The sequence below is a fragment of the Eubalaena glacialis genome, chromosome 9 (genome assembly GCF_028564815.1).
Source record: "Eubalaena glacialis isolate mEubGla1 chromosome 9, mEubGla1.1.hap2.+ XY, whole genome shotgun sequence".
NCBI classification, from domain to species: Eukaryota; Metazoa; Chordata; class Mammalia; order Artiodactyla; family Balaenidae; genus Eubalaena; species Eubalaena glacialis.
The window spans coordinates 65,477,049-65,493,462 of NC_083724.1; the positions used below are offsets into that span (position 1 = coordinate 65,477,049).

Here is a 16,414-nt window from a genome sequence, read left to right on the forward strand (position 1 = left end):
CTGTTTTCTTCACCATACTATACAACTGAAATTCGCTAAGAGAGAAGAACTTAAATGTTCTCATAAAAAAAAAAGATTAATATGTGAAGCGTTGGATGTGTTAATTAACTAGATGGGGAAATCCTTTCAAAGTGTATACATATATCAAATTATCATAATGCACAATTTAAGTATCTTATAAATTTATATGTTAATTATATTATTATGCCTCAACAAAGCTGAAATAACATAAATAACTAAATCATAAAAGCAGTCAGAGAAAAGATACATTACTTCAATGGAGGAACAATAAAACTAACAACTGACTTTACAACAGAAATGATGGAAACCAGGAGACAAGGAAATAACATCTTTTAAAACCTGAAAATAACTCCAAACGTATAATTCTATGCCAAGCAAATAAATCCTTCAAAAATGAAAGAGAAATAAATACATTTTCAGGTGAACCAAAACTGGGAGAATCTGTTCCAGTACACTTCCACCAAAAGGCAGAAAAAAAATACTCCCAGAAAGAAACTTAGAAACTTATGAAGACATGAAGGACTAGAAAAAGCATCAATATGTGGGTAACTCTAAACAAACAGTGACTTCATATAACATATGTATTATAACACATAATATATAAACGACAATAATTACTTCTTGTTGTCATGAGTTTTAGTTCAACATCTATTTTACGCGCCCAGAACACCAAAAATGATGATAGGAGGGGTTCTAAGGCCACTACATTTATTATCGCAGCAATGTTTAAAGTACCGACTTATATTAAACTTCAGAAAACCAAGGAAGAATGTTTTGATCTCTGGGAAAACCACTTTAAAAAGAGTAAAAGGAGAAACACCATCAGAAGGGATAAACTGGCAATCTTTTTTAATTGAAAATTTCCAAGCAGGTAAGAAAAGGAGAAAAATGGCAACAAAGAACAGATGGGTCAAGTAGAAAATACATAGTAAGATGATAGGATTAATATCAGTCACAGTAAATAAAAATGGACTATTCCAATTAGAAGACAAAGATTATCAAACTAAACTTAAAAAAAAAGAAATATTTGGTGTCTACAAGGCACACTGACAAGACATAACTGATAAAGGTTGAAAGTAAAAAGATAGAAAAAGATATACCATGAAAATACTAACCAAAACAAAGCTGATATAGCTAAATTAATAACAAAGAAAAACACTGTAAGGCAAGAATAATTACTACAGATAAAAAGGTATAATTTATAATGATACAAGAATTAATCGGGACTTCCCTGGTGACACAGTGGTTAAGAATCCAACTGCCAATGCAGGGGACAAGGGTTTGAGCCCTGGTCCGGGAAGATCCCACATGCCACAGAGCAACTGAGCCTGTGTGCCACAACTACTGAAGCCCGCGTGCCTAGAGCCCATGCTCCGCAACAACAGAAGCCACCGCAATGAGAAGCCCGCGCACCTTAACAGAGTAGCCCCTGCTCGGCGCAACTAGAGAAAGCCCGCGCGCAGCAACGAAGACCCAACGCAGCCAAAAATAAATTAATTAATTAATTAAAAAAATAAAGGAGCCAGATACTTAATATTTTAGGCTTTCAGGCCATATGCCTCTCTCACAACTATTCAACTCTGCTGTTGTAGCACAAAAGCAATCATAAGCATATGTAAATAGATGTGAGCAGCTGTGTTTCAAGTAAAACTTTATTAACAAAAACAGGTAGAGGTTCAAACTTATCCCAACGCCCATAGTTTGCCAATCCCTTCACTATACTACAATGCATTCCCTCCCAGAGAAGCTCTAGTAGCTTTTCATTAATACCACTAAATTTTACCTCTCCCTCAGTTTTTAAAACATTCTGACCTTAATCTTACTGGTAAATTTTTATTTTAATGCTTTTCTTATTAGGCTCAATCTACTTGAAAGAGGTTACTCTTGGGAGAATATGTATAACCTTTTACATATTTTAACTACAATACCAATTATATCAGAAATTAATCTATAATTGAGATTCAAACCGAAGGAGTTTGGCTTTAAAGTCACACTCATGACTAGGTCACCTCACACAGTTGTTGTGGGAATTAAAAGAAATAACACGTACAGAAAAAGTACCTTGTTGACCCTAAATGACTCTTTAAATATTAGCTGCTATTGCATTAGAGCTTTTGATCTGGATGTTTTGGGTGACCATTCTTTTGTACCTGGTCTTATTAGAAAGTAAAATTAAAATATGAGAAAGCATAAAAAAGAAATTAATCTATAAATAAAACGTTTCTAAAACCATAGTACTAGCATGCACTAAAGTCTCAGTGTGATGATGTCAAACACCTGTATTTACAGTTCTCCCTTTTGAACTTTTTTCAGTTATTAGTATTTAATTTTAATTGCTCACTCTGTATTTAATAAGGAGAATTATAACAAGGCCCCACTAATATATGCAACTAAGCAACAACAGTAAATATCTTCTTTTAATTAAACAAAATGATCATGTGTATAAAAAGAATCTAAATACACAGAACTTAAAGACCTTCTCTCAGTTGCTCTCTTATTACAAAATGTAATTGTATGTACCACCACCGAACTTGTTATTTTTAATAAAAAAGATTTAAACAGTATAAAATGATATAAATAGGAAAGAAAACACCCTTCTCCATCAGGGAATCTATTCCTTCTTCCCTCTCTCTTCCCTACCAGTTTCCTCACACGCACCCTCGCTCATACTCTCTCTGTCTCTCTCTCTCTCCCACACACAAAAGACACACACACACACACACACACAGAGGGCATTTTAAAAACACAATCTAAGTCCAAATGACACATAGGATCAGGCTCAAATACCAGTTCTACACACAAAGCACACAAGATATGATTCAGAAAACAAAAAATCAGGTTCAAATCCCAGCTCTACAACTAAAACCAGTTTAATAATCACTTCCTAGCTTTGCATCTTCAGTAACTATTTATTTAACCTCTATTAGTCTGTTTCCATCTATAAAATGGGGGAAAAATCATACCCACCTCATGTGGCTGTAGTGAGCTTTAACGTGAGAATTAAAATCACATGCCCATAGCATAGTGTTGATATACAGTCAAGCCTTAACACTCCTAGGTGATGCTATTACCACCGCCACCACTAACACCATCATTCTGGGCAAATCTTGTTAACATCTATTGTAGTTCCTCTACAAAATGGGAAAAGCAATGCCTCAAACGGTGTATGTAATAACTTTTTAAGGCATCCTGCAAATTCGTCTTGTCCTTTCTCTCAAGAACTTAATGTTCCTTTAAGAACCTTTAAGAATTAAACAAGTCTATTTTTATTCCTGAGAAGAAACAAGAAGCTAACATTTTTCACTTTGTTTTTCATTACTGTAGATATTTTTAAACCAATAGATTATTAAGCGATCTAGTATGTCACTTTTTAAAGAACACTAATAAATAATCATAAATAGATGTGGTTAAAAGGCAATGTCAGAACAGGGTCCACTTTCTCAATTCCAATATATTTTAAAATGCACCAATCTGAGGGTTTATGTTTGTTGTTTTTGTTTTCAATTTTCTGCACTTAAAAGCACCACATGTTAATAACTGTATAATATAGTTGCTCTAACATTAGTTGATATAAACATTTCTTACCAAGTTACGCTTTTTTAGCGGAAGAAAGTAATAATAGTGGAAGAAAGAAAACATCAGTGCGTAGCAAGTAAGAAGTTCAGTGTAGAAACACAACTGCAGAAAAAGCCAATGATTATCTTCACCAACACAATTGTTAATCCTGAAGAAAAAAAGGAAAAAGAAAAAATATTTCAAACTTTAATGTTAATTTTAGGATGGTAAAACTAGAGGTAAACGCAAACACACACAAACTTCACATAAAGCACAAACTTCATATGTGCTTTACTTCACGGAGATAAGCTAAAGTCACTCAAACCTAAAAGCAAAGAGTACATAAGATATGACACAAATATGCCACTTCACATTTGTAAAGCACATTCTACTTTTTAAAGAAGTCCTGTATATGATTCCCCTTCAACTCAACAACAACCCAGTGAGGCAGGGAAGAACAGATGGCAGCCTCCTTGCTTCACTGATACAAAAAAGGAACAAAGGAGTTAGGACAATTGCCAGAGGATGTACAGTTAGGAGAGACAGTGGTCAAGAGAACAAGAACCTTCTTCTGTATAATGCTCTTCCACTGCAGCATTCTAGCTGTGCAGACCAATTTGAATGATGTGAAGTAAAATAACTTAAACCTGCCACTCTGATATACTGCTAAGCATTCACAATTTTTCTTACTTTTAAAATCTAACCTTGGTTCCTGAAAATAAACACATATTCAAAAGTATTTATAAATTCTTAGATCTACATTTCCACCAATACAACAGTGAACCACAACTAGGAAAAAGGATTAATGTTATAATCCCAAAATATTCAAGATTAATGCAAGCTGACTATTTTATTGTTCCAAGGTTATTTATTGTACCTAAATTTTCAAAATATTTTACAATTCCAGCAGAAAACCCTAGTTCAAAACTACAAATTACCTTTCACAAATGTTTTCATTTCAATATAGCATTACACTGCCACTGTTTGAAAAAATAAATAAATAGGGTCAAATTCCTAACTTAAATTGTTGTTTTAAAGGTGTGCTGTCTAACTATTTGTTAAAATCAGATCTATAACTGAACAGAAAACCTGGAAGAGGCATTTCTTAGACTAAAGAGTGCATGCTTCGTAAACAAGAAAACTTCCTGTGTTTTGTTATCTGCAAGCAGGGCTACCAGAGAAGGGTGCTTCTGTATGCAGTCAAAAATACTCTTCAGTAGCTGTTGCTTGAAAGATGACTTATACTTGTCCCATCCTTTCTGTCCCCCCAAAATTTGAGAAATAACTGCTATGATCATGGCATTCTTCTTAAGCACAGAACTTTAAGAAACACTAAGATAATCTACAGGTAAGAGTTCTTTTGGTAGCAAGTCCTTGGAAGGAGTGATTAGAGCCAAAAATAGAGTAAACCTTGAGGTCATCAGAGAACTGACCTCCACATCTAAAGCTGTTGAGCAGTTAAGATAATGCAGTTTCTGAAAAAAATCAAAAATTCTCCTTGCTTCTAGTTTATACTGTACATTTCCCTCACTCTCTGAATATCTCAGCATTGCTCTATTAGGGAATTCAATCATATAAATCCCTAAATCTACTCAGGCCCCCTGGTCTACCCTCCCTTCCTATCCTCCACCTCTTTGTACTTTCACTCTTCTTCCCACCAGTGTTCTGAGAAGGTGACTAAAACTATGGAGGCGCAAGGCCTAGGAACAGGGAGCTCACCCCAATCTTAGAATTTTGGTTAAACAGCACTTTATTTTGTCACAAAGTCAATCTTTATTCCTTGAAAATAAATAAATAAATAAAATCACTAATCTATATAGTACCAAAACAGTTCCTAGTTGATTATTTTTTAAGCTTAAGCTATTGCATTCACTTAAAAGGAGGTATCAATATCCAACCAACTATCCTGAACATTTATTATATTTTTAATCAGAAATATTACTCTAAAAAGTGTATAAAATTGAGTTTTGAAGTGTGATTATCCCTTACCTGAATACATGTTTTATATAGCTTTAAAAAAATCTACTACTATTGCAACTGTAAACAGAAGACTGAGGTGTGTAAAACCACTTGAGAATTAATCTGTTTAAAGTCAAGGCACATTTTTTCAACACCAACTGTATACTAAACTATCCTGTTGATGGAATTTTCAACTTTTTTACATAGTAACAAAGTGCTTTTACTTTTTCTTAATCTCAGGAAATTACCTTGTATTTAAACAATCAGTTTATAGTGAAAACCAAATTCTTACTAAAAGCTTGCTAATAATAACTTGTGTTATCAAAAATAAGGGAAACTCTAAATTGATTAGCATTACTAGGCAAAGCTAAACTCCACCCTGAGTCAAACTTAGATAAATGCAATTATAAATTTAAGAAGATTATTATGTAGCTAACTTTGCATATATGCATGTATGTGTGTACAAACATAAATATATATGTATATAGATATATTTATAAAGTGCTACACCATACCAGTTTAAATATTTATACAGAGATCCCATGCTAGGAAAGCAGAATTAAATACAATATCTTTTTCACAGATTTTTGTGACAGCTTTGAAATGAGATACAATGAAGAACTCTCACAGCATTTGTTTTCAAAAATTCTATTTCTCAACTGAACATTTTCTTTAAATATTACAAGAGAGCCCCCTATTGACCAAAAATGTTGGCAGTTCAGCAGAATCAGCTAACTATCACTTTTTACACATCCAGCCAGCATGCAATGTTAATACCTATTACCAATTCAAAACACTGAAAAAGGCTGAAAGTGGGTGAAATGAGGTATGAGGGTATCTGAAATGTGTTACTCTTTAATTAAACAAATTGGAAGGGAAATACAAACAATGAGATGTATACGGTTTATTGCAGTTACAAACAATAACAGCTACTATATTTATATTTAAGTATTTTCTATGTCAGATACTACACTGAATGCTTTACATAAATTGCCTCATTTAATAAAACCACCTTAGTTCTTTTGTATATTTGGGTGCATGTTAATTCTTAGTTTTCTGCTCAAATATCTCCTTGTGAGAAAATATAGGATCTCTGGAAAAAATGACTTTGGGAGTTGATAAAACCATATGATCAAATACAGGGATCTTCATTAAAAGGTTTTCTTAAACTGTATAACTCTAATATAACCTTTGTTTAAATCTGCTAAGTACTAAGATTTATTTTTTATTACCTTTTTTTCCAAAAAGTGAATTACTTATTTCTTACCATGGACAGTGATGATCCATTCTCCTAACACAGTGGCCGCAGCGGCTGCAGTGATGGGAACGCTTTGGTCTCATCAAATTACACTTGTTACACAATTCCCAGAACTCCCTTTCTAGAGAAGGAAATTAAAATCCATTTAATAAAGGCACATGAATAATGTTGAAATTTAGCAACAAGTGTTTAGAAGAGTTTATAGGAATTCTTCGATATATATGTCTAAGTCTCCAGTGTAAATGTTTGCCAAAAATGTTGCTGCTCTATCCTATGCATGTTTTATTTTGTACGTTTCTAATTTTAAACACTATAAAAATAAGACACTAAATAAATAGTCAAACTAAGAGATAGAAAACAACATATTTGAGTTTAAGCATATTGCTATAAGTAAAATTTAATGACAAAACCTCGAAGTACAACCAAATTATTACATTAAAACAGAATTATATTTAAACAAATTAATTTCTAGAAATTTATTACCTAAAGGCTCTAAAGAAGAAATAATGCTGAGTATTGGTTTCATAGATTAATAAGTCAAAATCAATCGTATGATATCATAAGAAAAACAGAGATGGCATCCCCCCAAACTCCCCACACGAAACCATTTTTTAAAATATTAATGGATTCATTTGGGAATGTTTATGAGAGAGGGTTGGAAAAAGATTTCAGATGGGTTTAAGAGGTACTAGAATAGTTTCAGAAGTGAAGAAGATTACAAGAAGATTACTATTTAACGGAAATAACGGAGTTCTTTACAAAATTCTATCCTACCACCAAGTAGCAATTTCCTCTAGTCTGTTGTGAAAGAGCACACAATTAAGCTTTGTGCTAAAAACATGAAGTTTACAGGAATAAAGGGAAAAGTCATTTGTTTTCATTAAGAACTGCTCTAATTAGATCCATAAAAACTCTATGGGACAGTCATCTACCAAGATAAGACAACTGTTATATAGAACATATCGTTTTAATATTTCTTGAAATGGAATTTTACTTTTATAAAAATTCTTAAACTTTATATCACTTATGGAAAACTATATCCTAACCTCACTAAAAGTATGGGCATAGTAAAATTAACCTAACTCCAATACTCAGCGTGAGTATTAGTATATGCAAAGTGTGACCTAGCACACAGTAGGTAGTAACTAAATCCTTGCTAAAGCATGAAAAGTTTAAAATTTTTTTAAATGAAAGATTCTAAATATAAGTAATAGAATTGTGGGTAGTTTTCAATTTTCTAAAAAGATACCCTATTTTAATTCCATTATTTCTAGTTTAATGGCCAGAAGTAAAATCAATATACTGGAATTTTATAGTAAAGTGTTGGAAAAACATTCTGCTACAAATGCCTCTGAAGAAATCAATCAAGTATGAATAAAAGCTATATCAAATCAACTGTTCATTCCAATAATATGAAAGTTGAGGAATTATCTTTTACATTTAAAATATTTCACTTTAAAATTCTCTTCCATTTCTTACTTACAATTCTTATTTTAATGAAAACATATTACATGAGAGAGCAACAATATTAAAGTTTAATTTAGGTACAATTAAACTATGATAATTTAACTATTAGTGAAACAGAAATATTTCATACATAGCATAATACAAGGTCACAAGCATGTCACTTTTTTTTCCCCCCTAGATGTTAGTGGATGTTAGATGTTCCCAAATATCCCAATGTTAAAACTTTGAATTCACATACTACAAGGAACATGGTCAGGAAGCAGACTCTCTTCGATGAACCGATTTTCATTAAAAGACAACATGAAAACTTTACGTTCTTAAACCAGCCCCTTAAAAAATAGATATGGGGTATTCACTATTGGCAATTTCAGCACATAATACTGCAAAGAATAAATTATTTATTTCATACTTAAAATGTTGTATCCTCAGAAAAGAGCGTTTGGCTAGAGTCAGAGAAAGACTGTAATTCATTCTGTAGTGTAGACTATGGTTGGCAAACTACAGTCCACAGGGAAATCCAGGCCACCACCTGTTTTTGTGTGACCCATGAGGTAAGAATGTTTTCTACAAATTTAAATGATTGAAAATGATAATGATCATAACAATAATAATTTGTGGCATATAAAAATCTTGGAATTTAAATTTCAGTGTCTATAAATAAAGCTTTATTTGAACACAGCTATGCCCGTTCATTTACATATTTCTATGGCTGCTTTTGGGCTACAATGACAGAGCTGAGGACTTGTGACAGAGACCATATGGTCCATAAAGCTAAAAATATTTGCTATCTGGCCCTTAACAGTACAGAAGAATGTGCTGACCTATGGTCTGGAACATAAATTTGTTCAAAGAAAGGGTTTGAGCCATTTAAGGCTCAATTTAAGATGTAAGAATCTAAAATGAAAAATACCGATGAAAATGCACATTTTCACATACAAGTACACACACACATTTATGTTTTTAGAAAAGAAAAAAAATCACTATTTTTAAAATCCAGAAATTAAAGTATCATCTATGTTTTTGCTTTGCAGAGCAAGAAAAAAAGCCATCCATCTTAACCTACCACCCTATGTATCTATAAACCATTTCTTAGTCTTCTCCCTTTTTTCTTCTTCAGGGTTTATTCATGTCCAAATAGGATCTTGGTGACTGATACATTCTGGTGTCTGATGATCACCTACAAGACTTTTGTACTACCCATCTAACAAAATAAAATAAAAGCCTATGGGAGACAGAATCCAACTGCTAATTTATGGTAGCTATAGAAGATAAAAAATTAACAGATACATTTTTTAAAGGAAAGAAAAATCAAAACATAAAACAAATAAAAGAAAAAAGGTAAACTCTATAAATGATAGATGCTCTTTAATGTAAGGTAAACAGCATCTCATTGTTTAACAGGGAAACTTATTAATGCTCTAAATGCATGAATGACTATAAAGCAAGATTTGGTTTGGTTTATCCCTCAAAAAGGAAGGAATCACCTTCTATTTGAGTCTTTTAAAAGACTCACATATTAGGGGGCCTTTTCTCAATTACTATATCTCAAATCACAAAGTAATGTTTTGGGGAGAAAAATATAACTTGAAACTACAAAAATCAATACAAGGGTTGGGTTTTAACAGAGGTTTTCTGACAGAATCGGTTGCCAGTGTAGCTCTGTAACAATACCAAGAGACTTTGGAAACATTAAAATGTGATAAATGAATGCATGTTTTTTTGGTTGGGCAAATGGGAACTCTTCACTGAAGAGAAACAGGCCAAATGTCAATGAGACCAGATATAATGCAGATATCCAAATAGTTGGCAAGACGCCATGGTGTCCTCCATCACTGGAGTCTATAAGCTAAAGGTAACACAGCAGTTTCAGGTGGATTCAATCTGACCCACAGGTATAATCTGTTTGGTATTTATTTTAAAACAATGCTTTAAAAATTTTGAATTAGTTGCCAATATTTTTTAAAATCATGAAATGTCTCATAAAAATTGAGATTCCATATTTTCTCTTCAAAAATTGCAATATCTAATAATGCCAGGCCTGTATGACTATTTCACTGTAGCTGAATAGTGCCACTCCCTTTAGATAAGATATGAGATTTTCAACGTAAAATAGTTCCTCCCTGGCCCCTTTCACTGATTTGCAGTATCTGACAGATGTAGGCATTTGAATGTTTGACCACAGCAAACTAAAGATTTCATCAGAAATGAGTCCTGAGTTAGGAAAAGCCTGCTTCTTTGATTTTCTGATAACATTGGGTTTTAGAGTTGAAGTAGAAAAAACATGTATCAATATTTTAGAGAGCCTTTGGTTTAGGCTAGTAGAGAAGAGGGATTCTATACAAATTACAGAGTGCCATCCTCCCTGACCAAACACAGGTACACGTGCGCGCACACACACAATAACCGCTAAATGACAGTGATACTGCTTCTATAAATTAATAAAAACTAAATATTCAAGATAATTTTCAGAAACTTCTACATAAACATCAGTGTCATATCATTCCCACTTAATCGTTAAACTTGCAAGACCAAGTAAGCCCCAAATGATGGATCTCAAAAAACAATCAGAAACTCAAGGGAGGCTATCTAAGTGACTTGCCAGTTAATCTAATTTTGGAAAGAATTTGTACATTGGTTCCCAAACTTTGTGACACACTAGAATCACCTTGGATCTTTCAAAAATACAGATACCTGGCTCTCACCCCCAGATATTCTGATTTAATTAATATGGGATGTGATCTGGACATTGAGATTTTTTAAAGCTCCCCATGTGGTTCTAATGTACAGCAAGTTCGGAAACTACTATAAAAAAATTTCTGGTTCTATAATGTATAACAAAGACATATAAATTTCTTTCTAGAAGAAAGTACAGAGAGTTCTCAAAGCTTACATAGCAAATGATGGAAAAGTGAAACTTGGGAAAGAGGATAAAGGAGGTTTACTATATCTGGCATGTAATAAAACAAGCAATACATTTGTAATTTTTTTGTGTTGCCTGAATGGTTGCTATGCAATAAAGTGACCAAAAATTACCTTCATTGACACTGGACTAAAAGGCTTTCAAAATTTTCACTGAATTGTTCCAACTTGAAGAAATATAGGCAATAGTATTATAATACTACAAATATTTAAGCAATATTATATTAATAATATCATGAGGTAAGTGGCACCATCAAAAAATTCCTTTACTAAATAAAAATATAATTTCTCAGTAATTATATATCATTCAACAAATATTTACCTAGCAACTATTACTAAGTGACAGAGACTATTTAGGCACTAAGGATACAGTACTGAACAAATGAAGAAAACAAAACAAAGAATGTACACCCTCACAGAGGTTATATAGATCTAGAGTGGGAGGAGGGAGAGACAAATAAATAAACAAGTAAACTGAAAAGGAGAGCCAGAGAGTGGGGGATATGAGGAGTCAGCTGAGATTTGTGGTTTTAAATTGAGAAGTCTGGAAAGGAAACAACTGAGGAAAGACTTGAAAGTGGCGTTACATGACATATATAATTAATATACTAAAGGCAGTCAAATACATTAATAAAGATGATAATTCCGGCATTGTAAAACTGATAAATCTGAAGGGTACCATACCTCCATGTGGGATCTTTGGGTTCTCAGGAAGTCTTCCTGGATCAGTTATTGAGGCCCTCACTAAGGCAACCAGACAAAATATGGCAATGCCATAGAATACTTGGAAATAAACAAACAAATAAGTAAATAAATAAAATTAGTATTTACCCTTCAAAACATTTTTTCAACAAGCATATCTAAAGGATAAATGTATATTTTAATTAATACCATCAGGATAAATTATTTTCAAAAATAAGATGGAAAGATGATTAATTCATTTCATTCATCAAATAATACTGCCAAGAGGATTATCTAAAATGTACTTATTTTAAGTAGTTATTTTGTATAATAATAACTGATAAACTTGTTATAAACCAGATTCTTTATTAACAGAAATCCCCTACTAATATTGGTATAAATGAATCCCTTTTAATTATTACATGTACTACATTTGACAGAATCAAAGCAGCATTTTTAAACCTATTCTACAATTAAACTTTTTCATTAACTCTAAGTGGCTAGCTTCAAAATTACATTGGGTTAGTGATGTTCAATTGCTCTTTTCAATAGATCTGAAGATAGTTAATTTGAAAATAAAGAATCTAGAAATTTTTGTGTTTCAAAATGAATAACTAGAAAAAGTAACAGTAAAGGAAAATATATTCATTCATCATAATTCTACCTTTTAGATGAAAAAGAAATAGGCATTTTGTTGGGGGGATAAAGGCACTGCACCTGTAATAGGAAACTTAGTTCAAATGCTAACTCCAGGACTGACTGCATGGTATTGGTCAGTTTTATCATTTGTAAAACAGATTATACTTCCCACAGCTCTTATGAGATCAAAATGACATAATGTACATGAAAACTATAAATGCCATGTACATGTAAAACATATCACTTCAATCTTATTCTTTTAATCATAAGCAAACCATCACCATTAAACTATAGGAGAAAATAATTATCCAGAAGTTCAAAGTATTATCATAATCAAAATCATAATCAATAATTTTTATATCATGAAACTTTTTCTCAATAATGTGTATCATAATCATTCTTAAAACTCCTTCCACATTTGCAATAAGTATATAACAGAAACATTAAAAATACACACAGACCTATATAAATAGCACTATTGTGCCAGTCTTTTATTAAACAAAATGGTCTCTATATATTTTGTAGAGTTAGATATGAAGATATCACATTTATCTAACCCTGCAAAATATATAAAGGCCATTCTTTTTAAAAATGTCCATAATTTAGTAAATAACGTCATATTAATAGCACTGAATAATATTAAAAGTATGGTTATTATAGTGGTATTATACTCCAAAAACATTCACAATGAGAAAAACCTTTAATTATCCAAAGAAATAAATAAAGATCTAGAAACTTACTTATTATTAATATGCCTGGAATATGTCCTTCTTCATAGTGAGGAAAGAGGACAATTTTGGGAATTAAAACAAAGTTGTATAACCAGACAAAGACAATCAAACCCATGCAGCACCAACCATGTGGGTCAACAACAAAGTGAATCCGGAGACCCATTTTGCAGTCCTATGACTGCCTGCCAACCCACAAGGAAAGATGAACCTAAGGAAAGGGAAAAAGAAAAAATTACTTATATAGGAAAAATTATTCGAATAAAACAAAACTACCTTTTTGGCAACTATAAAATGACACTTAAATTTTCTTTCTATGTATATTTTTGACAAAATGGGACACTTCGGAAAACAAAGGGAAGTTTCAGGCTATTAAAATTTCACCATAAGCTTCAAATAATTTAATTTCAATTTTCATATGAATTGCAATCATAGAGTATAAACTGGCATTACCTTCTGAAGTTAAACACAAGTCTGCCCTTAACTCAGCAATTCCATGTGTAAATTCAAGAGAAATGAGTGCACATATTCACCAAAAGATATGATTAAAACTACTAAAAAGTTTTGTACGTAAGACTAACTGATGGTAATACAAATCAAAAGAGTGCTCATCTTGTGGTGGGAGGGGTGTTTATTAATTGGGAAGGGAAATGGGGGAAACTGAGGAGCCAGAAATGTTCTATATGTTGACCTGTTGCCGTACAGATATACACATATGTAAAAACTCACTGAGCTATATACACTTAAGACTTGCTCAATTTAATTTAATTTTAAACCACAACAAAATGCTTAAAAATCATTTTGAAAAATTATAATAAAAAGTGAAAAGTAGTTACAAATTGCCAAAAATACTTAAATTCATGGAATGAAGCCCAACTAATATTACTATCAATTCGAGAAGACTCCTGCTTAAATGGGGCTTTTTTCAGTTCAGTGTTAACAAAATGCTAATAGGCCTCACAATGAGAGGCTTAAAGTTAAGATACTTCTACATATGGTATTAAAAAAGTGACCTAAAATATATCCTTACTTTAGTAGCTATAACTTATAAACCTTAAATAATAAATTACTATATGAGGTCTAGGGGGCAACTTTTTTACATAAAATACAATGGAATAATACAATAATACACTAGGACAATGTTTCTCAAACCTATAAGCAAACTGGAATCAGTTGAGGAGCTTTTTAAAAATACTTATTCCCAGGCCTCATTCCAGATGTACTGAATCATAATTCTTTACAGAGTAATGCTCAAAAACCTATAAAATGTTCTAAAATGCTCCCCAGGTGTCTCGATACAGCTGACTGGTATCCAGGAACCACGGATCCAGGAGCTTCACTAAGACTTCAATGTACAGCAATGAGCTGAACTCAGTTCAACAAATATTCATTGGGCCTCCACTATATACTAGTCACTTGCTAGACACTGTAGATACAATGATGAATAAGACATGGTCTTTGCTTAAAGGAACTAACAGTCTAATTGGGAAAAGAGTCATAAAATGGGTTTAATACAATACATTCCAGGGATGTGGACAAGATCTTACTATAGGCACAGAAAGATGGGGACTGATTAAATCAGGGCAAGACCCCCTGCAGGGGAGTGAGCTGAGTTCAATCTTAAAAGAAGAGTAAAAGTTATCCAAGCAAAGAAAAGTGACAACAATACTGCAAACAGAAGGAAGAGCAGGAGGTAGACAAGAGTAAAAATTGTAGGAGGTATTACAAACTGCCGTGAGAAATCACAAACCTTTCAGTGGAGAGCAAGTGGTAAGAAATAAAGGGCTATATTATGATGGATATAAAGATGCCATTCTTAGGCACTGGAAAGCTACTAAAGCAGGTGGGTAACATAATGAGGTTTATATTTTAAATAAAGGATTAAAGCTCTGGTGTGGAGGATGAAGTTTAAGACAAAGATCATTTAGGCTAAGAGAAGGCAAAAGCCAAAATTAGTTTTGGAGAGATCAACTGAAGAAACAGAATCAAACCAGTAAGCTTCTGGAGGATGACTCCCAGATTTCCAGCTTACATCCCAGACTACTTCATTCTAAGGATAATTTATCATCAGTTGAAGAGCCTCAGGGTACTACCCTTTAGAGGCCTTGCCAATGTTCTTTAAAGTTACAAAGCTACCAGGACAAAGAAAAAAAGATTAAGGATTAATTTTAAAAGAATACCCCCATCCTATTATCCCTAGAACCTGGAAACACTGGGACAGCAGAAAAAAAGACAAGGACTCAAACTCACCACCTAACTCTTTAAATCAGATATGGTCTCAGTTAGCACTTATGTATGAATTTTAAAATAGGAATAATGCCTAGGCCTTTAAAAAAGTAAAAGTTGAACTTCATTACCTTTTAATTTAAAAATTAAAAGACCTATCAGTATCATTAAAGTGAGGAAAGTCACAGAGGATTTAATTTTCTAGGTATGATTATTTTAAAAGCTAAATGAACTCAAATACAAATGACAAGCTATCAACATACCTAAAAAGAGAAACATTAAAAAGAATGTTTATTTTTATAGTCTTGCCAACCATCAAGTGCTAAAAGAATGACAGAAGGCTCTGTCTCTCAACATGTTCAATATCATTAACTTCATGTACTTTCTTTCTTTTAATGTTTCAGTTCCATTCACGACTAAAAAAACAGACAATGAATTCTAGTAACTACACAGAACAGAGTAATTTCATTACTTATTTCTAAATGTATTAGTATTAGAAACAGAAAAGCATACAAGCCAGCAACACAAGTAGCAAAATTATCAAACACTCATTTGTTTTTTTAAACTCTATTTTCATTCTCCTCTACCAGAGAATAACAAATTTTTCTTATCACCGCGAGAGTTCCTCAAAACAGAAACTATAAATGAAAAGTATAGTTAAAAATGTGTCTGTTTTTCCTGGATATAAACATACACAGACAACAAGCTCTAAAAGAACAAGCATCCCCAAGGAAAAGTACGCTAAGGAGAGAAAAATAAAACAATGAACAAATAAGATGTCGAATACTTTTTTAAATACCTGAGTAGTGAAAATTAATCCACATAATTAGTGCCACATAATCCTTACAACTAGATTGTAGAGAAGGAAACAGTAGCCTTCCAAGAGCTCCAAATCAGATTACAACCAGAAACGTGTAACTGGTAAAGTTGCAGGATCACTCCACTCAGTTATTATCTACCA

The 16,414-nt window shown here is 32.5% G+C and overlaps 1 protein-coding gene across 1 annotated transcript in view; it reads right to left on the minus strand.

Moving 5' to 3' along the window:
- Positions 1–16,414, minus strand: part of ZDHHC21 (zinc finger DHHC-type palmitoyltransferase 21) — a 60,454-nt gene that overhangs the window by 34,047 nt on the left and 9,993 nt on the right. The window contains exons 3-6 of the mRNA XM_061199064.1: positions 13,240–13,438; positions 11,864–11,962; positions 6,803–6,914; positions 3,607–3,745 (exon numbers count right to left, since the gene is read on the minus strand). Coding sequence (XP_061055047.1) covers positions 3,607–3,745; positions 6,803–6,914; positions 11,864–11,962; positions 13,240–13,393 — 504 coding nt within the window. The 5' untranslated portion in view covers positions 13,394–13,438. The remainder of the gene's footprint in view (positions 1–3,606; positions 3,746–6,802; positions 6,915–11,863; positions 11,963–13,239; positions 13,439–16,414) is intronic.